The sequence below is a fragment of the Pleurodeles waltl genome, chromosome 8, assembly GCF_031143425.1.
Source record: "Pleurodeles waltl isolate 20211129_DDA chromosome 8, aPleWal1.hap1.20221129, whole genome shotgun sequence".
Classification (NCBI taxonomy): Eukaryota; Metazoa; Chordata; class Amphibia; order Caudata; family Salamandridae; genus Pleurodeles; species Pleurodeles waltl.
In genome coordinates this window covers 15,819,931-15,847,703 of record NC_090447.1, presented here as the reverse complement: position 1 = coordinate 15,847,703, position 27,773 = coordinate 15,819,931, and the positions used below count along the sequence as shown (strand labels likewise).

General features: G+C 43.5%; 1 protein-coding gene across 1 annotated transcript; it reads left to right on the top strand.

Annotated features, from left to right (window-relative positions):
- The first annotated feature begins 472 nt into the window (after nt 1-472).
- On the top strand, nt 473-27,773 carry LOC138249293 (extracellular calcium-sensing receptor-like). Its single transcript, XM_069203249.1, has 4 exons — nt 473-1,180; nt 4,440-4,667; nt 26,141-26,264; nt 26,860-27,773. The coding sequence occupies exons 1-4, from the start codon at nt 473-475 to the stop codon at nt 27,771-27,773; spliced, it is 1,974 nt and encodes a 657-aa protein (XP_069059350.1).

Below are 27,773 nucleotides of genomic sequence, written 5' to 3'. Positions count from 1 at the left end.
GCGGTACCTCCTCAGTAACCACATTTAAAATGTTCCTTATGTACTGGGGGGGCTCTTTCTGAATGTCAGATACATTGTCCTGAGTCTTTTAAAGAAGGGATCCTGCTGGAAACTGCATCTGGCTGGCCACCACTTATCAGGCTATCCTCCCTTTCCATTATCAGTTCCCATGGTGTCATGGCCACCGAAACAATCTTCTCAGAGACTGTAGGGTTGATAGCACCACACACCAATATTTTAGAGTTATAATTGTCTTTTTTTTACAATGTAAAAAACTGTAAAATAAAATAGGAATCACTATTCGATAATTACAATATCTGATATCTATCAACAGGTAAGCCATGGGTCTGTTCTTTCCACTCTAAGTGACAAAAGGCAATTCCCTTCTTTTCTGCGCACTGTGCCTAATTACTCATTCCAGAACACTGCAATTGCCAGATTAATGGGCCACTTCCACTGGACATGGGTTGGAATGATTGTATCAAATGATGAAGTGGGCTTGCAAGGAGGTCAGGGTATACGTAATGGTATTGAAGACAATGGTGGTTGTGTGGCCTTCATGGAGCAAATAAACCTCCGATTCACCAAGGAAAAGATTCTCCAACTGGTTAAACTCATTCGTGGACATTCAGCTAAAGTGATCATTGTTCATAGTCTTGATGTGCATGTCAAGGTTTTACTGCAAATGCTTCATGAACAAAATGTAACAGACAAAGTCTGGATATTCACTGCAGCTTTTACACTGGGACCTGGGCTCCTGCTGGAAAACCAGGCCTGGAAAATACTGAAGGGATCTCTTGGAGTTGCGCCTTACACAGAGCGTATGCTGGAATTTGAAGAATTTCTATCCCACCTTCATCCATTGAGGTACCCTAAAGATATATTTATTAAACGTTTCTGGGAGAGAGCATTCTATTGCACATTTGAAGAGGAAAATGGTACTACAAGTTTGTCCACCAAAGAAGCAAACAGAGGTCTAGTGCCATGTTCAGGGAAGGAGACATTAGAAAAAGTGACCAGATTTTTATTTGAGCTAAATGACCTAAGCTACAGTTACCACAGTTACTTAGCAGTCTATGCCTTTGCTCATGCCATAGACTCTTTGATAGCTTGTAAGAATGGCCAAGGACCTTTCATCAATGGAACCTGTGCTGACATCAATAATATAGAACCCTGGCAGGTAACACTAAGCGAGCGGTTGTTGAAATATTACAATACAAGACTGAACACTTTTAACCTGTGAACAACCATATATGATGTCTGAGGTAATGTCACTGTGTGTGTGTGAAGAGTTGTCTCTCAGTGCACAATCCACAATGTTTACTAACACTTGGGGCTTTTGCCTGTGGCTATTGGGTTGGCTTTTCTTATTTTTATGTCTCTGTAAAGCAATACAGTTTTGGAAAATACTTAATCTCCACTCCAACGTTTCAATCGAGGTAATGAGATACAGGAAGTTCATATGAACCAGCTTGGAGAAAAGAGGCTGCACCACTTCCATGACCAAAGGCTCATCTCTCATAGATTCTGAGAAAAGTGTGAGCTAGTGTGTTATGTTCAGTATTATCGACTCAGTGCAGTTTTAAAGAACAGGAGGTTGCAGCAGGAGGTTGAAGGATTACCTAGTGTACTGTAAATACCTCACTTTCTCAGATAAGGTGTATCCCACATCAAACTGCACTAAATGAGCTGCTCTGCAACATCATCTAAAACCTGAATCATTTTGTGTACCATTGCCACTAAGCATTTATTGAAGGAACCAAGGGTCTGATTTAGGGTATTATGTGCACTCTGCTCTGCGATCCGTACAGCATCTTGCAGCGTGTACACTGCTGTGTGGTTGCATGCCTAGCCATAAATCCTGTCTCCACCTTCTCACTGTTCTGTTCTGTTCATTTCTGTCTTGATTATTAGGATCAATACTAAAGTTGGTATGCACAGGCCGTGCCATTGAACAACATAAATAACATTATATAGCACTTGAGGCCATAGAGGGCTAGAGTACTTTCACTGCACTGCCTCAAGTGATTTCTGACATGACGTCCGCTGGTATTCCTCCACCCTAAGGATTTATCTGTCCCAGGGATGCCAGTAACTCTGCAGGTGGTAAAAACTTGACTTATTATGAGTTGGACTCCGAGAGTACACTTAGAAATGAGGAATTACTAATGTGACAGCTAATTTATGTTCTAATTTGCCTGCAATTCCTAATTTTAGTCTGGACATTCTCCTGGACGAATCTCCAGCTGACAAGAAACATATCTTTGCTGTTTCTGTAGATCTCTTCTTTCCAATGGCCAGTAACTGGTGTTGGACAGTGGATTTTTCAGATGTGTAGATTCCAGATTCTATATTACCTCTGTGTCTTGGTTTTTGCACGGTCTGCCCATCTATAGAAGGAAACTGCCAGTACAAGAATATTTTCAGATAGGGGTTGGGGGAATACTGCTAAATGTAGTATGTCTTCCAAGAAAACTCTGGTGTATATTTTCATGTTGCATGCTAGAGTTAGGATGCCAAATTCAATTTTGAAAGTGGAGCCTTGCATGATCATTTTTTGAAATCATGTGAATAAAGGGACACATATATGTCAGAAAACAATGTTTTCACTATGGATTACAGCTATTCCCTATTTGATCCATGTGTATCAACTTTGTGCATAACTCTGTTTCCTGGCAGGAAGAATAACATCAGAAAGTTGGTAAGTTGGGAGAGGTGAACATCTTTGGAAAACCCAGCATGTGATACTCTTCTCTTTTCAGCACATGACAACTCTTAAGTGTATCTTAAGTGTATGTTTATGTGGCAAACGTTTATTGATAATCTGATGCTGACATTGTCTATCTTTGGAGTGATAACTGTCAATACCCTCTTGAGGGAGAGGAATTCAAGGAAAAACACCTGGTGGTTTGGTTTGTTGAACTTTGTAGACACTTATTTATTTTACTAAAATCTAAGAACTTGGCTCGCTATCAAATGGCAATTATATCCAATAATCTGAAGGCAATGATACAAGTAGCAATCAACTCAGCAGTCTCATTCCTAGACCAAAACATAATTTCTATTGATCAATGAATTTATGCTATTTAACATGTTAAGAAATGCAAAAATGTGTATCACTTATTTAGTCATTGCCTTGGCAATGCAGTTCTTGCCTATTCATCCTGTGATCACACATTAAACGAGGTGTGCATTATGTATCCAGTCATCCCACCAAGACTTCCCATAACCAAGCCATAACGCTGGCAGTCCAGTTGAGCAACCAAAATGTACACAGACCTATCCCTAAGTGTGAATAATATTACACTGTGGTGTAGAACATATGAGGTAAGGCTTCTGTCTAGGCACTATCTAAGTCTAAACAAGACCAGGTCTTCCCCATGACCTCGAAACCAGTTGATATAAACAGCATTGCCAGTGGTCACTGATGATGTCATGAATAAAGTCCTGAATGTCATGGATAATGTTATCTTTAATAGGGAGCAAGAGGCCATGGGCCTGACTTAAGGCTGCCTAATAATATTTATTTAATAAATAGCCACCTACAAACTATTCCTCACACAACTTTAAAACATCCTTAAAAAGCTTTTTTTCAGTGTTTTCATGGTGTTTACTGAAGCCTCTGTTTTATGTTGCTGCCAAAACACCAAAACCCCATCACTTAAGCTTGCACAGAACGCTAATGACCTCTTAGCATCAGGGCATGATTAGGAATAAAAACTCCTATGTCTATAGCAGGACTTCTACACATAACAGTGTTTCACCCACATGTTTGTCCTCTGCCTCCAATGTGGCTTCCCCTGAGCCTGCTCTTTTCCTTTTCTGGACTTCTCAGCGTTGCAGTTGAGTTGGATCTGATCAAATTCCTCTATGGGTGAGGGATTCTCAGTTGTAAGCACCATTATCACATTCCAAACACAGATTTACACTTGGAAGAAATGGCTATAAACAATTAGGTTGGCCCATCTCTGTATGTGTGTATGTATGTATATTATATTTCTATAGTGTGAAACTAGTCAAAGGAAGTGGAGCACTAAACAGGGTCAGAAACAAGCATACAGTCAACCCTTATTAGGAGAGGAAGCTGGGTTGTGAATGGTTAATGCATTGTGATGTAGTTTTTAAAGAGTTGAGTCTTCATCTCTTTCCTACATTTGAGCAGCTTTCTGGCAGTCCTGGGGGATACAGGGATGTTGGTGCAGATCCTGGTTCATGAACAGCACATTTTGGCATCTGAACAAATCCTGTTTGGCAAACAGCACAAGTACAATATATTTTCCCCAGTGGCTACTAGTGTGGACCCAAAAAATGCTTGTAAATCTAATCTTTTTTAACCAACAAGACATGTTCTGTTGTTAGAGGTTTGATGTGTCACATTTATTGCAATGTTGAATTTCTTCCTATGGAATGCTGTTTTGTTTGAATGTCTCTCCCTTCAGATTCTTCACTACCTGAAACATCTGCACTTTAAGACTCTCACGGGGAATCAAATATCCTTTGATGTGAATGGCGATGGTCAGGCCACCTATGACCTCCTTAATGTGCAAATATCACCAGATGATGAGTTCCAGCTTGTAAAAGTGGGAAAATTAGACTCATCTGCACAAGAGGGTGAAGACGTCACTGTCAATCTTGACGCTATCCTGTGGAGTGATGGCTCTTCTGAGGTGAGGCTACTGCTGTTTCTGCAGGATGTTGAGAGCCAAGTGAACATCTTCCCCTTCTATTTCATTGTAATCTTCCATTATCCTGCTGTGGCATAGGTTGAACAAAAGACAAGGTATAAATCCGCTTGTAGATGTAGAATGGCTTTTAGCAGATTGTTCTCTACTCTGATTAAAGAACACGGCTTCCCTCCTTCATATGCCATTGCTAAGCCTGTGCCTTCCTTGTTGCCAGCATGTTCTGACCACAGTACAGTATATTTGCTGTCTTCCACTGAGAGCACTGATGGCTGGGTGATTGCTATACTAGCCAAGTTCCTTTATTACACAGCATGTGTATTAGAAATAGGCCATGCATTGAGTTAGCACACAACATAATTGTCTTTCTCTTTCCAAAAAAATGTGCAGTAAAGGAAACGTGCAACAGGCAGAATGTTTAGCATTCATAATTTACAACAATATCCAGTATGCAAATAGCAGGGTCATAAAAATATCAAGAACCTCAATAAGAATTGATCTCTATAAAATCATATCATACAACCTGATAAGAAATGGCAAAGCATTTATTGACTCTCTACCACCACAATGTAGTCAATATTTTCATGAGAAAATCAATATTTACAGATGAAGAGTCTCTGAGATTCTGAAACCAGATGCATTCTACCTTTGATGCATTTCATGTTCAAGCTGTCCAATAAAAGGAAAAAAAATGTGCAGTGTTTGGAAATTTCAGAAGCAGGCAAGACAACAGAGGATGCATTTTCAATCCACCAGTACAGAGTCCTTTCAATTAAAATTCACAGTGGGACGCAAAGTGATATTTCGATGTCTCGTTAATCAATGATTGAATCTAACAACAAGATACATCCAGTCATCACCAACGATATTACGTAATTGCAAAAAGGAGTCAAAGGGTGATTGTGATCCAAGGTATCAAACCTGTATTCTTCAAATGAAGTGAATATCACTAATTAAAACACATTTTTAAGCAAGATTTATTGGAATTCTGCCAAAGGGAAGTAAAATGTTTAGATATAATACTGTATGTAAATTACACCAAATTGAACACAAGTGTTCAGGAAACCTGCATCATCTAACAGAATTCTTCATTAAAATTCAGGTCATGCACAAGGTCACAAAGAGAATGTTCCATTTGGTGAATTGGTAAGAATAAAAATAAATTACAGTGACTTGGAGATGCACTTCAGTAAGGAAAAACAGCCTTAAATAGACTCACTTAAAGGGGTACCCAGCTAAAAATACTTACAACTTGAGCCCACAAATTAAGGGAAATGTTAAGATTAATCTTGTTGTAGGTTAACCTAAGAAATCAGGACTAGTAAAAAATGACCTGTGATTTATAACCTGAATTGGTATTGGCTATTTAGGCTCTAAGACACTGCTGTAAATGTAACCTGCTGGAAGTCACCCCAAACACTAAAAATAATGGTAATCTGAGCTTTACCTGTAGGCACAAGAAGAAAACTCTCTAACAAGACGTCTACAATGCTGTGCGAAGAAGCCAGTCACCTTACCTGGTTTTGGCTCTGTTCTGCTCAAAGATGACCACAATCAAATGGCATGCCTCCATAACTTGCACATATTTTCTTTCACTTATTGCGTTACTCCATGACATTTAATTGCCTTCCGATATCTCCAACTGTCCCAGCTGATAATGAGACTTACTTTTAGGTCTGACCTCGTGGTCATGATAAACTTATTCGAACATGTAATCCCCTTGTATTTGCTATTGTTTTCTCACTTTGACTGTTAATGATTTGTGTTGTACCAGGACACTTCCCTTGCATACGGATCAAGGTATTTTAATATTAGTGAATTGATGAACTGTAAAGCATTGTGTGTGTACCTTAAAGTCTGTTTTTGTAAGAAACAACTTATGGGATCAACTAAAAGCACCTTTAAAAGAAAGGGGAAAAGAAGAAGCAAGGCCATTGATCAGAGATGAGGGATGACAAGCAACATATAGCTGTATATTTAAAACACACATGAAGGATTAGATTTGAAAATATATAACTAATTGGTATCTGCCATATATGCCCAAAACTCAGAGGTGGGGACAGAGAACAAACATTTAAAGAATGAAACACCTGGTGAATTGACATTTTGAAAACAATTCAAACAGCTCTAAATACAAATACTGAGTGTCAATAAATGTCATATTCACTCCTCACTACATTGTAAACAATAATGTTCCTAGTTGCGAGAAATGTTAGAATGTAAGGAAGCTCACAAAGTTCTATACAAAAATAATTTCCCTTCACAAATTCACATGACTCATTGCATTTTTATTCCATTGTGTTAGCAATCTTAAATACTTAATAGGCAAGACAAAAAACTATTCAGTAGAGTAGCAGTTCTTAACCTGTGGTTCAGGGACTGCTGGGAATCTGCAAAGCTTACGCAAGGGGTCATCAACTGCTTAGAATTTTTTTTTATAATAATTGATTAAAAAATGTATATAAATAAAGAAGCAAAATGTACAGTGGAAATTTTAAAACATTCTGTAAGGTGAACACATTTCAAACTGGAGGCTAAAAATTAAGTTGACCTCCTCAAATTGATGTGTGGGTGTAGCGCAAGTGCATGCAACAGAATACAGCATGGACAAAGGGTAGCTCTACTGCATTTACAAAAACGTCACCTTCCCATTTAAAATGTATATTTTTTTATATTTTTTTGTGAATTAACTAAAATATTTCATCATTGTTGTATTTGATTGATGAATGATTTCTGCGGTATTTCCATGTATTGTTTTGCTGTTCAAATTATTGCAGTTGCTTAGTCTGCTTCCCTGGATTCCACTAAAGACTCAGTGGGGAGGTCTCCGGATTACAATATGGATTCAGCAGGATCCTTGGGTTCCAGTAATGATTAAGAGGGGGAGCACAGAAGTCAAAAGTTTGAGAATCACTTCACTGGAGATTGGGATCAAGCCTTTCTATACTAGTCACTATAATGAATTTCATCATCATCATATTCATTTATTTTAGGCTATCGCCCATTAAACAAGTAACAGTCATCATCACAATTCATTCATTAATACAAATTTTGATCAAACTTATAATTGTAATAAAAGAAAGCTAAAAAAGTATCACATGAAAAACATACGATCTTCCTCAGCGCGAGAATAATTCATTACAAAGGTTATAATACAGTACGATCTGATTTTAAAGTTTTAGCCCATCCTTTTTCCTAATTAGCCAGAAAGCATGTAAATATCGGCTGATCCCACAAACAACAGACTCACTCAAATCAGAGTGCAAAATCATATAAGCCTCTTAGTATTGTCTCTCGCCAATGTTGTAGAGGCTTAATATAGGAACGATGCAGATGAATATATCTTGGCCTAAGAACATAATATGTTCTACGTTCTCACTCACATACCCACAACATTAGCATATAGGAGGAATTGGTCACATGGATTTCCAATTACACACAAATTAATTTGCTAGAAGATTCCCCAACATTAATTTATAAATATAACAAAATGCGTCCAACCTACTGTAGGGTAAATGGCGTGTATATCGGACTCTCTACCAGGTAGTGGTTTCTGATTTAAAACATTCTCCACCAAGCTCCCTGGCTTAAGCTTATTACTCGAAGACCCTCTTCTGCCAGGTGGCAGTAATAATCCTATCTCTGGTGGCTGAGCCGATTGCTTGAGAGCATCATCAATCCTCACCCAGTCCCAGATTAGCAAGGTGGCACTTAACAAATTTGAACCAAGAAAAAGTGGGGGCCTTACTTAGCCGCATCAGTTCCTCCACAGCCAACCTATAGTGGTAAAACTCCTTCAACAGCCAAAAGAGCTACAATCGGGGCTAGTTTACTTCCAGAGCAATTACAAATTTGGCATGTAAGTCCTCCATTAATGGTCCCAGGTTGTCAAGACCTTGATCGGATACTGTTACATCTTCAACTAACAGAGTTGTCCTAATGCTCATGCACAGGTGTTTAGACTTCACTCTAGCTTCCATCCTCTTCCTTTTACCTGACACAGCCTAGCCCTGTCTATAGAACCCACGAAAATTTCAGGCTCCAAGTGTAAGGAAATGCCTCCTTGGCATGGTTGCCCCCTGACTTTTTGCCTTTGCTGATGCTATGTTTACAATTGAAAGTGTGCTGAGGCCTGCTAACCAGGCCCCAGCACCAGTGTTCTTTCCCTAACCTGTACTTTTGTATCCACAATTGGCAGACTCTGGCATACAGGTAAGTCCCTTGTAACTGGTACTTCTAGTACCAAGGGCCCTGATGCCAAGGAAGGTCTCTAAGGGCTGCAGCATGTCTTATGCCACCCTGGAGACCTCTCACTCAGCACAGACACTCTGCTTGCCAGCTTGTGTGTGCTAGTGAGGACAAAACGAGTAAGTCGACATGGCACTCCCCTCAGGGTGCCATGCCAGCCTCTCACTGCCTATGCAGTATAGGTAAGACACCCCTCTAGCAGGCCTTACAGCCCTAAGGCAGGGTGCACTATACCATAGGTGAGGGTACCAGTGCATGAGCATGGTACCCCTACAGTGTCTAAACAAAACCTTAGACATTGTAAGTGCAGGGTAGCCATAAGAGTATATGGTCTGGGAGTCTGTCAAACACGAACTCCACAGCACCATAATGGCTACACTGAAAACTGGGAAGTTTGGTATCAAACTTCTCAGCACAATAAATGCACACTGATGCCAGTGTACATTTTATTGTAAAATACACCCCAGAGGGCACCTTAGAGGTGCCCCCTGAAACTTAACCGACTATCTGTGTAGGCTGACTAGTTTTAGCAGCCTGCCACAAACCGAGACATGTTGCTGGCCCCATGGGGAGAGTGCCTTTGTCACTCTGAGGCCAGTAACAAAGCCTGCACTGGGAGGAGATGCTAACACCTCCCCCAGGCAGGAATTGTCACACCTGGCGGTGAGCCTCAAAGGCTCACCTCCTTTGTGCCAACCCAGCAGGACACTCCAGCTAGTGGAGTTGCCCGCCCCCTCCGGCCAGGCCCCACTTTTGGCGGCAAGGCCGGAGAAGATAATGAGAAAAACAAGGAGGAGTCACTGGCCAGTCAGGACAGCCCCTAAGGTGTCCCGAGCTGAAGTGACTCTAACTTTTAGAAATCCTCCATCTTGCAGATGGAGGATTCCCCCAATAGGGTTAGGATTGTGACCCCCTCCCCTTGGGAGGAGGCACAAAGAGGGTGTACCCACCCTCAGGGCTAGTAGCCATTGGCTACTAACCCCCCAGACCTAAACACGCCCTTAAATTTAGTATTTAAGGGCTACCCTGAACCCTAGAAAATTAGATTCCTGCAACTACAAGAAGAAGGACTGCCTAGCTGAAAACCCCTGCAGAGGAAGACCAGAAGACGATAACTGCCTTGGCTCCAGAAACTCACCGGCCTGTCTCCTGCCTTCCAAAGATCCTGCTCCAGCGACGCCTTCCAAAGGGACCAGCGACCTCGACATCCTCTGAGGACTGCCCCTGCTTCGAAAAGACAAGAAACTCCCGAGGACAGCGGACCTGCTCCAAGAAAGGCTGCAACTTTGTTTCCAGCAGCCTTGAAAGAACCCTGCAAGCTCCCCGCAAGAAGCGTGAGACTTGCAACACTGCACCCGGCGACCCCGACTCGGCTGGTGGAGGTCCGACACCTCAGGAGGGACCCCAGGACTACTCTGATACTGTGAGTACCAAAACCTGTCCCCCCTGAGCCCCCACAGCGCCGCCTGCAGAGGGAATCCCGAGGCTTCCCCTGACCGCGACTCTTTGAACCTAAAGTCCCGACGCCTGGGAGAGACCCTGCACCCGCAGCCCCCAGGACCTGAAGGACCGGACTTTCACTGGAGAAGTGACCCCCAGGAGTCCCTCTCCCTTGCCCAAGTGGAGGTTTCCCCGAGGAACCCCCCCCTTGCCTGCCTGCAGCGCTGAAGAGATCCCGAGATCTCTCATAGACTAACATTGCGAACCCGACGCTTGTTTCTACACTGCACCCGGCCGCCCCCGCGCTGCTGAGGGTGAAATTTCTGTGTGGGCTTGTGTCCCCCCCGGTGCCCTACAAAACCCCCCTGGTCTGCCCTCCGAAGACGCGGGTACTTACCTGCAAGCAGACCGGAACCGGGGCACCCCCTTCTCTCCATTCTAGCCTATGTGTTTTGGGCACCACTTTGAACTCTGCACCTGACCGGCCTTGAGCTGCTGGTGTGGTGACTTTGGGGTTGCTCTGAACCCCCAACGGTGGGCTACCTTGGACCAAGAACTGAACCCTGTAAGTGCCTTACTTACCTGGTGAAACTAACCAAAACTTACCTCCCCTAGGAACTGTGAAAATTGCACTGTGTCCACTTTTAAAACAGCTATTTGTCAATAACTTGAAAAGTATACATGCAATTTTTATGATTTGAAGTTCCTAAAGTACTTACCTGCAATACCTTTCAAATGAGATATTACATGTAGAATTTGAACCTGTGGTTCTTAAAATAAACTAAGAAAAGATATTTTTCTATAACAAAACCTATTGGCTGGATTTGTCTCTGAGTGTGTGTACCTCATTTATTGTCTATGTGTATGTACAACAAATGCTTAACACTACTCCTTGGATAAGCCTACTGCTCGACCACACTACCACAAAATAGAGCATTAGTATTATCTATTTTTACCACTATTTTACCTCTAAGGGGAACCCTTGGACTCTGTGCATGCTATTCCTTACTTTGAAATAGCAAATACAGAGCCAACTTCCTACATTGGTGGATCAGCGGTGGGGTACAAGACTTTGCATTTGCTGGACTACTCAGCCAATACCTGATCACACGACAAATTCCAAAATTGTCATTAGAAATTCATTTTTGCAATTTGAAATTTTTCTAAATTCTTAAAAGTCCTGCTAGGGCCTTGTGTGTTAAGTCCCTGTTTAGCATTTTCTTTTAGAGTTTAAAAGTTTGTTAAAAGTTTGAAATTAGATTCTAGAAACAGTGTTAGATTCTTTAAAAAGTCTTCCCACTTTTAGCAAAATAATGTCTGATACAGAGATGAATGTGGTGGAACTCGACACCACACCTTACCTCCATCTTAAGATGAGGGAGCTAAGGTCTCTCTGTAATATCAAAAAAATAACCATTGGCTCCAGACCTACCAAAATTCAGCTCCAGGAGCTGTTGGCAGAGTTTGAAAAAGCCAACCCCTCTGATGATGACATCACAGAGGAAGAAATTAGTGACTTGGAGGCCAATGTCCCTCCTCCAGTCCTAAATAGGGAGAACAGGACCCCTCAAGTCCTGTCTCCAACTGTGTTAGTCAGAAATGGTGAGTCCCTCACAGGAGGGTCCCACGTTTCTGAAATCACTGAGGATGCTCTCAGTGAAGATGACCTCCTGTTAGCCAGGATGGCCAAAAGATTGGCTTTAGAGAGACAGCTCCTAGCCATAGAAAGGGAAAGACAAGAGATGGGCCTAGGACCCATCAATGGTGGCAGCAATATAAATAGGGTCAGAGATTCTCCTGACATGTTAAAAATCCCCAAAGGGATTGTGACAAAATATGAAGATGGTGATGACATCACCAAATGGTTCACAGCTTTTGAGAGGGCTTGTGTAACCAGAAAAGTGAACAGATCTCACTGGGGTGCTCTCCTTTGGGAAATGTTCACTGGAAAGTGTAGGGATAGACTCCTCACACTCTCTGGAAAAGATGCAGAATCTTATGACCTCATGAAGGGTACCCTGATTGAGGGCTTTGGATTCTCCACTGAGGAGTACAGGATTAGGTTCAGGGGGGCTCAAAAATCCTCGAGCCAGACCTGGGTTGACTTTGTTGACTACTCAGTGAAGACACTAGATGGTTGGATTCAAGGCAGTGGTGTAAGTAATTATGATGGGCTGTACAATTTATTTGTGAAAGAACACCTATTGAGTAATTGTTTCAATGATAAACTGCATCAGCATCTGGTAGACCTAGGACCAATTTCTCCCCAAGAATTGGGAAAGAAGGCGGACCATTGGGTCAAGACAAGGGTGTCCAAGACTTCAACAGGGGGTGACCAAAAGAAAGGGGTCACAAAGACTCCCCAGGGGAAGGGTGATGAGACAACCAAAACTAAAAATAGTAAAGAGTCTTCTACAGGCCCCCAAAAACCTGCACAGGAGGGTGGGCCCAGAGCCTCTTCACAAAACAATGGGTACAAGGGTAAAAACTTTGATCCCAAAAAGGCCTGGTGTCATAGCTGTAAACAGCATGGACACCAAACTGGAGACAAGGCCTGTCCCAAGAAAGGTTCCACTCCAAACTCCCATCCAGGTAACACTGGTATGGCTAGTCTCCAAGTGGGATCGACAGTGTGCCCAGAGCAAATCAGGGTCCACACTGAAGCTACTCTAGTTTCTGAGGGTGGGGTGGATTTAGCCACACTAGCTGTCTGGCCGCCTAACATGCAAAAATACAGACAGCAACTCTTAATTAATGGGACTAGAATAGAGGGCCTGAGGGATACAGGTGCCAGTGTCACCATGGTGACAGAGAAACTGGTTTCCCCTGGCCAATACCTGACTGGAAAAACTTACACAGTCACCAACGCTGACAATCAGAGAAAAGTACATCCCATGGCAATGGTTACTTTAGAATGGGGAGGGGTCAATGGCCTGAAACAGGTGGTGGTCTCCTCAAATATCCCAGTGGACTGTCTGCTTGGAAATGACCTGGAGTCCTCAGCATGGGCTGAGGTAGAACTAAAAACCCATGCAGCAATGCTGGGTATCCCTGAACTGGTGTGTGTGAAAACAAGAGCACAATGCAAGGCACAGGGTGAACAAGTAGAGCTGGAGTCTGGAAGAATGGCCCAGCCTACCAAGAGAACAGGAAAGTCAGTTGGGAAACCAACTGCAACACAGCAAAAGAAAGGGAACCTCTCTTCTCAGGAAGAAGTTCTGCCCTCTGAGGGAACTGAGCCTTTGGAGCTTGAACCTTACCAGGTTGAGCTCTTGGGCCCAGGGGGACCCTCAAGGGAGGAGCTGTGTAAGGGACAAGAAACCTGTCCCTCTCTTGAAGGCCTTAGGCAGCAAGCTGCTGAAGAGTCCAAAGGCAAGAAAAATGGAACACATAGGGTCTATTGGGAAGATGGACTCCTGTACACTGAGGCCAGAGACCCCAAACCTGGTGCCACTAGGAGAGTGGTAGTGCCTCAGCTGTTCAGGAAGTTCATCCTAACATTGGCCCATGACATTCCCCTTGCTGGACATTTGGGACAAACCAAGACGGGGAGAGGTTAGTCAACCACTTCTACTGGCCCAATATGTCCAACATGGTTAAGGAGTTTTGCCTCTCCTGCCCCACCTGTCAAGCCAGTGGTAAGACAGGTGGGCACCCAAAGGCCCCCCTCATTCCACTTCCAGTGGTGGGGGTTCCCTTTGAAAGAGTGGGTGTGGACATAGTTGGTCCACTAGAACCTCCCACAGCCTCAGGAAATATGTATATCCTGGTAGTAGTGGATCATGCTACCAGGTATCCTGAAGCTATTCCCCTTAGGTCGACTACTGCCCCTGCCGTAGCCAAGGCCCTCATTGGTATCTTTACCAGAGTGGGTTTCCCTAAGGAGGTGGTGTCTGACAGAGGTACCAACTTCATGTCAGCATACCTAAAGCACATGTGGAATGAGTGTGGGGTGACTTATAAATTCACTACACCATACCATCCACAAACTAATGGCTTAGTTGAGAGATTCAACAAGACATTAAAGGGCATGATCATGGGGCTCCCAGAAAAACTCAAAAGGAGATGGGATGTCCTCTTGCCATGTCTGCTTTTCGCTTACAGAGAGGTGCCACAGAAGGGAGTAGGATTCTCACCCTTTGAACTTCTGTTTGGTCATCCTGTAAGAGGACCACTTGCTCTTGTTAAAGAAGGCTGGGAGAGACCTCTCCATGAGCCTAAACAAGACATAGTGGACTATGTGCTTGGCCTTCGCTCTAGAATGGCAGAGTACATGGAAAAGGCAACCAAAAACCTTGAGGCCAGCCAACAGCTCCAGAAGTTTTGGTATGACCAAAAGGCTGCACTGGTTGAGTTCCAACCAGGGCAGACAGTCTGGGTTCTGGAGCCTGTGGCTCCCAGGGCACTCCAGGACAAATGGAGTGGCCCTTACCCAGTACTAGAAAGGAAGAGTCAGGTCACCTACCTGGTGGACCTGGGCACAAGCAGGAGCCCCAAGAGGGTGATCCATGTGAACCGCCTTAAGCTCTTCCATGACAGGGCTGATGTCAATCTGTTGATGGTAACAGATGAGGATCAGGAGGCAGAGAGTGAACCTCTCCCTGATCTTCTGTCATCAGACCCAAAAGATGGCACAGTAGATGGAGTGATCTACTCAGACACCCTCTCTGGCCAACAGCAAGCTGATTGTAGGAGAGTCCTACAACAGTTTCCTGAACTCTTCTCCTTAACCCCTGGTCAGACCCACCTGTGTACCCATGATGTGGACACAGGAGACAGCATGCCTGTCAAGAACAAAATCTTTAGACAATCTGACCATGTTAAGGAAAGCATCAAGGTGGAAGTCCACAAGATGCTGGAATTGGGAGTAATTGAGCGCTCTGACAGCCCCTGGGCTAGCCCAGTGGTCTTAGTCCCCAAACCTCACACCAAAGATGGAAAGAAAGAGATGAGGTTTTGTGTGGACTACAGAGGGCTCAATTCTGTCACCAAGACAGATGCTCATCCAATTCCAAGAGCTGATGAGCTCATAGACAAATTAGGTGCTGCCAAATTCTTAAGTACCTTTGACTTGACAGCAGGGTACTGGCAAATAAAAATGGCACCTGGAGCAAAAGAGAAAACAGCATTCTCCACACCTGATGGGCATTATCAGTTTACTGTTATGCCCTTTGGTTTAAAGAATGACCCTGCCACCTTCCAAAGGTTGGTGAATCAAGTCCTTGCTGGCTTGGAGTCCTTTAGCACAGCTTATCTTGATGATATTGCTGTCTTTAGCTCCACCTGGCAGGATCACCTGGTCCACCTGAAGAAGGTTTTGAAGGCTCTGCAATCTGCAGGCCTCTCTATCAAGGCATCCAAATGCCAGATAGGGCAGGGAACTGTGGTTTACTTGGGACACCTTGTAGGTGGAGGCCAAGTTCAGCCACTCCAACCCAAGATCCAGACTATTCTGGACTGGGTAGCTCCAAAAACCCAGACTCAAGTCAGGGCATTCCTTGGCTTGACTGGGTATTACAGGAGGTTTGTGAAGGGATATGGATCCATTGTGACAGCCCTCACTGAACTCACCTCCAAGAAAATGCCCAAGAAAGTGAACTGGACTGTGGAATGCCAACAGGCCTTTGACACCCTGAAACAAGCAATGTGCTCAGCACCAGTTCTCAAAGCTCCAGATTATTCTAAGCAGTTCATTGTGCAGACTGATGCCTCTGAACATGGGATAGGGGCAGTTTTGTCCCAAACAAATGATGATGGCCTTGACCAGCCTGTTGCTTTCATTAGCAGGAGGTTACTCCCCAGGGAGCAGCGTTGGAGTGCCATTGAGAGGGAGGCCTTTGCTGTGGTTTGGTCCCTGAAGAAGCTGAGACCATACCTCTTTGGGACTCACTTCCTAGTTCAAACTGACCACAGACCTCTCAAATGGCTGATGCAAATGAAAGGTGAAAATCCTAAACTGTTGAGGTGGTCCATCTCCCTACAGGGAATGGACTTTATAGTGGAACACAGACCTGGGACTGCCCATGCCAATGCAGATGGCCTTTCCAGGTTCTTCCACTTAGAAAATGAAGACTCTCTTGGGAAAGGTTAGTCTCATCCTCTTTCGTTTGGGGGGGGGTTGTGTAAGGAAATGCCTCCTTGGCATGGTTGCCCCCTGACTTTTTGCCTTTGCTGATGCTATGTTTACAATTGAAAGTGTGCTGAGGCCTGCTAACCAGGCCCCAGCACCAGTGTTCTTTCCCTAACCTGTACTTTTGTATCCACAATTGGCAGACCCTGGCATCCAGGTAAGTCCCTTGTAACTGGTACTTCTAGTACCAAGGGCCCTGATGCCAAGGAAGGTCTCTAAGGGCTGCAGCATGTCTTATGCCACCCTGGAGACCTCTCACTCAGCACAGACACTCTGCTTGCCAGCTTGTGTGTGCTAGTGAGGACAAAACGAGTAAGTCGACATGGCACTCCCCTCAGGGTGCCATGCCAGCCTCTCACTGCCTATGCAGTATAGGTAAGACACCCCTCTAGCAGGCCTTACAGCCCTAAGGCAGGGTGCACTATACCATAGGTGAGGGTACCAGTGCATGAGCATGGTACCCCTACAGTGTCTAAACAAAACCTTAGACATTGTAAGTGCAGGGTAGCCATAAGAGTATATGGTCTGGGAGTCTGTCAAACACGAACTCCACAGCACCATAATGGCTACACTGAAAACTGGGAAGTTTGGTATCAAACTTCTCAGCACAATAAATGCACACTGATGCCAGTGTACATTTTATTGTAAAATACACCCCAGAGGGCACCTTAGAGGTGCCCCCTGAAACTTAACCGACTATCTGTGTAGGCTGACTAGTTTTAGCAGCCTGCCACAAACCGAGACATGTTGCTGGCCCCATGGGGAGAGTGCCTTTGTCACTCTGAGGCCAGTAACAAAGCCTGCACTGGGAGGAGATGCTAACACCTCCCCCAGGCAGGAATTGTCACACCTGGCGGTGAGCCTCAAAGGCTCACCTCCTTTGTGCCAACCCAGCAGGACACTCCAGCTAGTGGAGTTGCCCGCCCCCTCCGGCCAGGCCCCACTTTTGGCAGCAAGGCCGGAGAAGATAATGAGAAAAACAAGGAGGAGTCACTGGCCAGTCAGGACAGCCCCTAAGGTGTCCCGAGCTGAAGTGACTCTAACTTTTAGAAATCCTCCATCTTGCAGATGGAGGATTCCCCCAATAGGGTTAGGATTGTGACCCCCTCCCCTTGGGAGGAGGCACAAAGAGGGTGTACCCACCCTCAGGGCTAGTAGCCATTGGCTACTAACCCCCCAGACCTAAACACGCCCTTAAATTTAGTATTTAAGGGCTACCCTGAACCCTAGAAAATTAGATTCCTGCAACTACAAGAAGAAGGACTGCCTAGCTGAAAACCCCTGCAGAGGAAGACCAGAAGACGATAACTGCCTTGGCTCCAGAAACTCACCGGCCTGTCTCCTGCCTTCCAAAGATCCTGCTCCAGCGACGCCTTCCAAAGGGACCAGCGACCTCGACATCCTCTGAGGACTGCCCCTGCTTCGAAAAGACAAGAAACTCCCGAGGACAGCGGACCTGCTCCAAGAAAGGCTGCAACTTTGTTTCCAGCAGCCTTGAAAGAACCCTGCAAGCTCCCCGCAAGAAGCGTGAGACTTGCAACACTGCACCCGGCGACCCCGACTCGGCTGGTGGAGGTCCGACACCTCAGGAGGGACCCCAGGACTACTCTGATACTGTGAGTACCAAAACCTGTCCCCCCTGAGCCCCCACAGCGCCGCCTGCAGAGGGAATCCCGAGGCTTCCCCTGACCGCGACTCTTTGAACCTAAAGTCCCGACGCCTGGGAGAGACCCTGCACCCGCAGCCCCCAGGACCTGAAGGACCGGACTTTCACTGGAGAAGTGACCCCCAGGAGTCCCTCTCCCTTGCCCAAGTGGAGGTTTCCCCGAGGAACCCCCCCCTTGCCTGCCTGCAGCGCTGAAGAGATCCCGAGATCTCTCATAGACTAACATTGCGAACCCGACGCTTGTTTCTACACTGCACCCGGCCGCCCCCGCGCTGCTGAGGGTGAAATTTCTGTGTGGGCTTGTGTCCCCCCCGGTGCCCTACAAAACCCCCCTGGTCTGCCCTCCGAAGACGCGGGTACTTACCTGCAAGCAGACCGGAACCGGGGCACCCCCTTCTCTCCATTCTAGCCTATGTGTTTTGGGCACCACTTTGAACTCTGCACCTGACCGGCCTTGAGCTGCTGGTGTGGTGACTTTGGGGTTGCTCTGAACCCCCAACGGTGGGCTACCTTGGACCAAGAACTGAACCCTGTAAGTGTCTTACTTACCTGGTGAAACTAACCAAAACTTACCTCCCCTAGGAACTGTGAAAATTGCACTGTGTCCACTTTTAAAACAGCTATTTGTCAATAACTTGAAAAGTATACATGCAATTTTTATGATTTGAAGTTCCTAAAGTACTTACCTGCAATACCTTTCAAATGAGATATTACATGTAGAATTTGAACCTGTGGTTCTTAAAATAAACTAAGAAAAGATATTTTTCTATAACAAAACCTATTGGCTGGATTTGTCTCTGATTGTGTGTACCTCATTTATTGTCTATGTGTATGTACAACAAATGCTTAACACTACTCCTTGGATAAGCCTACTGCTCGACCACACTACCACAAAATAGAGCATTAGTATTATCTATTTTTACCACTATTTTACCTCTAAGGGGAACCCTTGGACTCTGTGCATGCTATTCCTTACTTTGAAATAGCAAATACAGAGCCAACTTCCTACACCAAGGGTGTGACCAATTTATTACACCCCTGGGGCATTGAATCACCCCCCTCCGAGCCCGTGTTAACATCCAAGGATGAGGGCTGTTCCCCCGTTATAACTGGCACAGGCGACAGACCCTCTGCCAAATGAGCAAGTGGGGGGAGGAGAACAAAGAGACACGGGGGGTGTTCGGCCAATTATATCTGTTTGCTGATGACTCCGACCACACGTTGCAAAAAACCATTGCGTAGGCTCATGGGGTTTATTTTGACCCACAAGAATGGCTATGGTCTTTTATGTGCCTACTGAATTCCAAAACCTAAAACCAAACAAATAAGTATTGTACCTAATTAGTGGCACAGTCAGAGAAAATGCACACAACAAAATGGAGGAGGCCCAGCACAGTTTTTTTCCAGACAAAGATGGGCCTGATCGTAGCCCGGTCTTCATGCGGGTACATCCTGCATGCGTCCTGTGCAACGGGGCCCGTACTGTGTCCTTATATCGCCTCCAGGTGCGAACAATGAGCCCTCTAGCGGCTCATGTCTGGAGTCACCCTGGGGCTTGTGTTCCTGTCCCTCAGCTGACACCAAGTTTGCTCTGCATGGTGGAGCTGGTTCTGTGCCTTAGAGCACCTCCAGGCATGAACAATGAGCCCTCTAGCGGCTCCTGTTATGAGGCCCCTGGGGCTTGGGGTTCTGCCACTCCACCGACACCAAGTTTGTCCTGTGTGGCGGGCCAGTACTGTGTTTTTATAGTGCCTCCACGTGCCAACAATAAGCCCTCCAGCAGCTCCTGCTGTGAGTCACCCTGGGGATTATGGTCCTGACCCCCAGCCGACACCAAGTTCGACCCGCGCAGAGGGGCCGGTACTGTGTCTTTAAAGCACCACCAGGCATGAACAATCAGCCCTCCAACGGCTCCTACCACAAGTCAGCCAGCGGTTTGTGGACCTGCTCCTCAAATGACACCAAGTTTGTGAATTTTATGTGAATTTAGATGCCCATTTGTCCCTTGTTGTTTTATCATGAAAAGTGTTTTCCTCTCCTCTGGAACAAACAAATTTCCTCACCACAAACCCAGGCTAGAATCACTGTTTGATGATTTATTTTTTGATCAGGTGTAGTTCCATTTTGCAATTAAATTAACACATTCTTAATGTTTACTAAAGCATGAAATTGACATTTATTCTCAGTTTTTCACAATTGGATTCTAAATATATATTTGTGAAAATGATCTCTTTCTGTCTATTCGGCATCTGTGAACTCACGAAGTGACGTCGTAGGTTCAATATTTAAGCCGTCAAATTGAGCGATATCATTAGTGGTGAACCAGGGGGTACTGCCCCAGTGTTATGTGATTTAATTCATAGGGATTGTGAAAAATCCAAGAGGCATACAAAGAACAACTGTAGCAAAGGAACACCGTTCATTCAGCAGGGGGAGCAAAGGTGTCATATGTAATGGTGGTGCAATTTGAGGCACATAGTTGCACAGATATTACTAATGCATGGAGTGTTAGCGCAGTGTCGTTTACAGATGGCACATTTTCCATAGTAATGGCCACTAAATCTGCACAGGCTTGCAGTTTTACTGATAATACTGTACGGTGTATCAAGGATAATGTGTCTCATTCAGGTTTCAGTAAATATCACTTGCACATCACCAAGTAAAGTGTCTTGATTTGTTTTGATGCTATTAAAATATTTATTTCTATCACTGATCAGAATTACAAAAGAAAGAACTTCATTTATGCTTTCTAAACTTCAGATAGATTTTGAAATATGTGTACAGTTCAAGTTTTGTTCTGTGTTAGAAAAAATCAAATAGGTATAGCCTTTCCATCCACACTTAGCACAGTTAGCACACTGTTCCTGTATGAAAATCCTCTCACTTCAGCCAGGGAAAGAAACCTGAACTGAGGTCTCATTGTGAACATAATGAGCAGCAATCTGTCACAAGACAGAGCCTTGGACAAGATGAATATAGTTATTGGCCATTCACCTTTTGAAAACCAGTATGGTTATTTTGGGATTGCTGCAGCACCCCTTCACACCTACCTCCAGTACCTATGAGAAATATTATTACAATGGACAGTTTTTATGACTATGTATGCATGAAACTATAAAGTAATGAGTTTTTGCTTGTTATTTTTTAAAGCAAATTTTTCATTCTGTTTTACACCTTTGCATGGGTTATACAAATAGTGATGTCATTCAAAATATGTGCATTTCCTATAAAACTATGATAGGAAAATACAAAATTATAGGTACCAATAGCATCTGCCTCATGCTTTAAATCAATTATTACTGGTCTTCCTGTTCTTTAACCTGCCTCGTAAGCGCCCAGGATTGATGTATTTATGGCCACAGAAAGATATATTTGTGATTCATCCATTGTACTGCAAAATGTCACTGCATTACCTGGGGTTTGAAGGGCCATAATAATTCTATAGGTGTGCCAGCCATTTGTTGTAAGAGACAATCACTATGGACTTTCAGCAACTACTCAGTATTCAGTACTCTAGTTGTTGAAAGTAATAGGTGTCATGGCTTTTCAAATCTTCTTCTCTTTATTTGGTCCATGCAGTATTTAATTCATTTCACATTTTATATTTGTTTCTCTCCCTAAAATTCCTATGTTATTCATGCAGTAATGAATCAACATAATGTCATATTTTTAATATATGTTACATGATAAATATTGACAGTGCTATTAATTAACATTCTCAAACTGATAGAGCTAATAAAACAGCTTTGATTTGGTATTTGCTTAACAACATATGACTAGGGATCTTGTCTCTGTTTTCTTGACTCCTTACCATCTTCAATGGACTGGAGACTATTTCAACCCTCTTTCCACATGTCTTTTCTAAAAGCAATGTAGAACTGAAGTCAATCATATCAGTATCTAAATCTAAATTATGTAAGTTATCAAATCACCTTTAGGTCAAACACAAGATGCTACTTTAAGAATTAAAGCTCCATTGTAACCTTTGAATTAATATGCAATTTGGACATCAACAAGTCATTGCAATAGGTAAGGACCTGTCAAAATAACTCATGTTCCATCATACACCATTGTGACAGTCCTACAATGAAAAACATTCTTAATCTGTTCTTTTACTATTTAAAACCCACAATATCGAAAAGGTCTTTAGGTATCCTTAATGAATTTGGAACCTTCTATTGCCTGGAGGTGCTAGCTATCAAAATAATGGTGTAAAGCAGACTTAATACTTTAGGTATAATTTTTGCATGATATAAAATATTTTTGCACTAAAGTTCTGTTTGCCTTAATTTATTTGCATACAGAAAACATGCAAGTTTTTCCAGCGAGTGAAAGCTTGCAAAAGTCATATTTCCTTTTCAAACCCACTTATCTCCATATAATAAATGACAGTGTAATATTGAAATCTTTTGCAAGCAATTTTATTGCATGTTATGAAATAAGAGGCATATTTACAAGAAATGACACATATCTGCGTTGCAGTAGAGATGTTTCAAAATTAGTCACAATGCACACAAATCCATTGCAATGCCATGGATATGCCGTATTTGCAATACAGGGCACCATGGCGCTAGAACCCAAGGTGCTTCAGAAATTCTGATGCAACGGTGGGTACTTTACAATAAAGAATCAGTCCCAAAAGTAGTGCATCGCTGAAGCTGGTCTCACAACTGATGCAACTTAAGTGATGCATCAAAATTTAGAGGTGCTGTGTTAGTTTTCAATTATGCAAAATGACGTAAGTGGCCGAATGTTTTAGGACCAATGCGAAAGACTGTAAGATGCTGGAATATCACCTTCTACACTTTTACATTGGTCTTGGATGTAAAAGTTGTGTAAGCAATATGTCCATGTGTCACATTACAGTGGACATAGGCTACTTAAGTGTATGAAAACACCTGAGTATGTGTGACATAGTGAGTGACAGTGTATTGTAAGTAAATACAAGTATATGTTGGAATGTGAAGTGGCAGTACATGTTTTACCTACTTAAGTGAGTACTTACCTGGTGTTGTTTGCAAAACGCAGACCTGGACTTGGGGACCCCTTCCTCCATGAAGAAGCGACAATCCTGGGCTGTCCCTTACAAAAAGTACACAACGTCACATTGCTTTGTTGCAGTGGATGATGAAATCATTGGTATGATGGTCTAAGCTTGGTCAAGGGTTTCCTACAACATGATTGTCACATGTGTAGACCCTACTAGTAGAGGGGAATTAAAATACAGGCATTTTCCAGTGTGTAAAGTGACTTCAACTGGTCAGATTCCTACTGAAAAGCCATTGCAGCATTTTTATGCCTGGGCTAAAGAGGCAGAAGAATTTTGACACATGTTGTACTCTGCGCACCATTTGCCAACGATGCATCACTTTCCTAAAAATGTATAAATATGGATGCTTCTGTTCTGCGTGGGATTTTAGAAGGGAACATCTACCTTGCACATGGTTAATGTTGCCTGACTCAGATGGTTTTTCGGGCAGGTAAAAAAATCTGCTGGACAGAGAGTTGTGACGCATTATGCCTAACACGTCACTTTGTAAATATGTAGCACTGAATGTGCCACTGCTGCGTCAAACACAATTATGCAGCGGTGGCGCAAGCTTCTTGTAAATATGTCCCTAATTCTGGGTATGTTGCACTTTGTCTGTATATAGGTGTAACCTATTATGAATTTCTATAGAATTTAAAGTGCTATCATACATGATTGGTTTCAAGTTATAATATTGATATGACACTGGCAGTGAAATACCATTATTCTTATTTTTATTTCACATCCTTGACATATGTCTGTTACTATGAAACTGGGATATGAACATTTTTAGAATTTGAAGAATGAAGCTCTGATCCCAAGAATTAGGTAGAAACTTACCTACGACAATTCCTTCCACCTCTTTATGTTAAAAATTGAACACAATTTTTTTATTGGATCTCATTGTTAGATTCCATCATGGAGAAAAATCCATAAAAATATGACATTGCACCCTACTACCTTGTGGAGGGACCATGACATTCAGTGGGGACAACTAGTGCAAGGCCCAGATTTTTACAAAGCCTGTCCCAGCTTTGGACTTTCCTCCAATTACCATCTTTTAATACTAATTACTGTTGAATTTCATTTAAAGTGCTTTCTCCAAAAAAGTGTCCCACAGCCCATTAAAGGATTCATTTTTCTAAAAAAATGATTTGCTCCAAAGTGTATTAATCTATTGGTATTCTGACAAGTTTGCTATTTCAGAGCTCTTTACCCACTAGGATATAATCTGAGTGAATAATTCACTGGTGTGAGAGGGGATGGGGCAGATACCTTAATATATGCTATATCTTCAATTCCATTGTAACCTGCTTTTCAGGAGCTTGCAGGGGCAATCCAGTAAACTCAAAATGGTATTTCTAGCACACCTTACCCCAACTCAAATGCATATATTCTTTAAAGATCAATCAATCTGGAGGGTTTCTGTGGGCCTTGGCTAGAAGGTGATGGTGGTTGAAGAGCCACGTCTTGAGCTGCTTTCTGAAGTCCTCCACAGATGGGGAGGTGCGCAGGTGGATGGGAGGTCATTCCAGGACTTGGCGGAGAGGTAGGAGAAGGAGCGACATCAGGAGTGACCTCAGCACCGATCGCGATGGATGAAGGAGGACTTGGGCCAGGGCAAGGGTGGAGGAGCAGAGTTCTGTGCTTGGTTGGAGTGTCAGGCGGTTGTTGATGTAGGCTGATCTGGAGTTGTTGAGGGCTTTGTAGGCATGCGTGAGGAGCTTGAAGGGCATCTTTGCTGTACAGGGAGCCAGTGGGGAGCCCTAAGGATGAGGAGGGATGTTCATCTGGGGAGGGTCCTCTGGGGATGAGCCTTGATGCCGAGTTCTGGATGGTCTGGAGGTGATTCAAGAGATGTTTCATGTTTCTGGAGTAGAGCACGTTGCCATAGTTGAGTCAGCTGGAGATGATGGCCTGTGTCACTGTCTTCCCAGTTGAGATGGGGATCCATTGGAAGATCTTGTGGAGCATACAGAGGATGTGGAAACAGGTCGAGGAGACAGCATTGATCTGTTGTATCATGGTCCGAGGTTGCATGTGTGGCGGGTGTGGGTTGGTGGGGGGGCCAAGTGCATCACATGTTGTCCCGGGGGAGGGCTTGTTCCTGAGCATAAGGACCTCTGTTTTGTCCAAGCTGAGTTTGAGGCAATTGGTCTTCATCCAGATGGCGATGTCGGTCATGGTGTTTTGGAAGTTGGTTCTTGTGGTGACAGCGTCCTCTGTGAGGGATAGGATGAGGTGTCGTCAGCGTAGGAGACGATGTTGAGTCCATGGCTGCAAACAATGTCTGCCAGTGGTATCATGTAGGTGTTGAAGAGGGTGGGGCTTATGGAGGAGCCCTTGGGGAGGCCACAGATGATGTATTTGGGTACTGAGGTGAAGGGAGGTAGGTTGATGCTCTGACAAATATTATAAAACTCAAACGTTGAAGTCTTTGTTCAGTAAAAAAAAGCTAACATGTTTTGAATAGATGCCACAATATTTATTGCACTCAGGGCCTCTTTCTGGGTGCACCAAATGTATCCCTCGTAACTCAGATCTAAGGGGTGTCATTATCTTTTGGGTATGAGGAGTTAACATGGATTACAATGGGAAATCTGAGGTTCCAATGAGAAATGATGAGTTACCAGAGGAATCTGGAGTAAAGATCCAATTTTGCTAATTATTTTTTAGTATTTAGTATTTTTTAGTATGCCCAGGTATTTCACCCAGTCAGTATAGTCAGAATCCATGGATAAATCCTATAAACCTGGAATCCCCATGGTGCCTGTAACACCTGTTAACTCGCTGCACATGTTTGTATATGCAGGGTATTATTTAACAAAGAATAAGACACACAACACAATACTGAAACACAAGTAACTTGATAAGTGAGTATTTTGGGACAAAATCAATTAAATAGAGACACCCTGAATAAGTGGCTTCATGTGCCCTTTCTGCAGGCGCCCCACTCTGTCTGCAGTGGCAACTGTCCTCCTGGCTACAGAAAAGCTGCAAAAGAAGGAAAGCCAACGTGCTGCTTTGATTGTGTACCATGCTCTCAAGGAGAGATCAGCAATGGCGCAGGTGGGACTACTCTTAATATTTTCTTTAGTTAATGCCGTGAGTACATTGAGAAGTTTAAAATCTCATTAAATACATTATAATTTGCTTTTTCCTTGAAAGATGGATCCCATCTGCGTGCAAATATTCTGGCTGTAAATCCTAATTGTGTAGTATATTCTTGTATGTATGAAACATTTGCATGTTTGATATTAAAAAGAATATGTGGCAGTAATTGTAAATTTACATCTCTGCTGTTGTTACCACTACTAACCCCTATTTGTTCCATATCTATCTATCCATCTGTCTATCTATCTATATATCTATAGATCTATATGTTTTTGAGCGTCCAATTCTTCTAAGGTTTGATTTCACTATTACTAAATTTGATAGTATTACACTTACCAAATCAAACTTTGAAGTTTAGGAATCTGTGCTGCCCTTGAAGAGATAATCACCCTTCCTCTTTAAACTATGCAATATGTAATCACCTGCTAGCCTAATGTTTTCTGAACACTAAGTTATTTCCACACATGACTGTTTAATACGTGAAGCACACAAACAAGTTTACACTGTTTTCCATCTAGTAAGGTTGTACTCACTGCTATCTTTTTTTCAGGGGCAGTAAACTGCATAAAATGTCTGGAGCACCAATGGCCAAATGAGAGACGTGATCAATGCATCCAAAAAGTCATTGAGTTCCTAACATTTGAAGAACCTTTTGGTTTAACACTCACTATCTCTGCCACTACCATGATCTTGCTGACTGCTTTTGTGCTGTTTCTCTTTGTCAAGTTCAAAGACACTCCTGTTGTTAAAGCCAACAACCGTGAGCTCAGTTATGTGCTCCTCATTTCTCTCCTATGCTGCTTTTTGTGCTCATTCATCTTCATTGGCCGCCCCAGCAAGCTCTCCTGCATGCTGCGCCAGATTGTGTTTGGTATCATATTCTCCATCAGTGTTTCCTCTGTTCTTGCAAAAACTATTATTGTTTTTCTTGCTTTCATGGCAACAAATCCCGGCAGCTCAGCAAAGAAATATCTGAACTCAAAGACACCAAGCTGCATTGTTTGCCTATGTTCTTTTGTACAAATTGTAATTTGTTTTGTGTGGATGCTCATCTCTCCTCCTTTTCCAGAACTAAACATGAAGCCTAACAAGGAGAAGATAATCTTTGAGTGTAATGAAGGGAACCCCATCTTCTTCTACTCCATGCTGGGATACATGGGCCTCCTGGCCATAGTCAGCTTTATAGTGGCCTTTCTCTCAAGGAATCTGCCTGGAAGTTTCAACGAGGCCAAGCTTATTACCTTCAGTATGCTTGTCTTTGTCAGTGTGTGGATCGCTTTCATCCCAGCACACCTGAGTACAAGGGGGAAGTACATGGTGGCAGTGGAGGTGTTTGCCATCCTGTGCTCCAGTGCTGGACTGCTGGGTTGCATTTTCTTCCCAAAGTGTTATGTCATTATTGTGAAGCCTGAGAGGAACACCAGGGAGCACTTAGTGAGAAGTAAACATTTAGGTAAATCATAG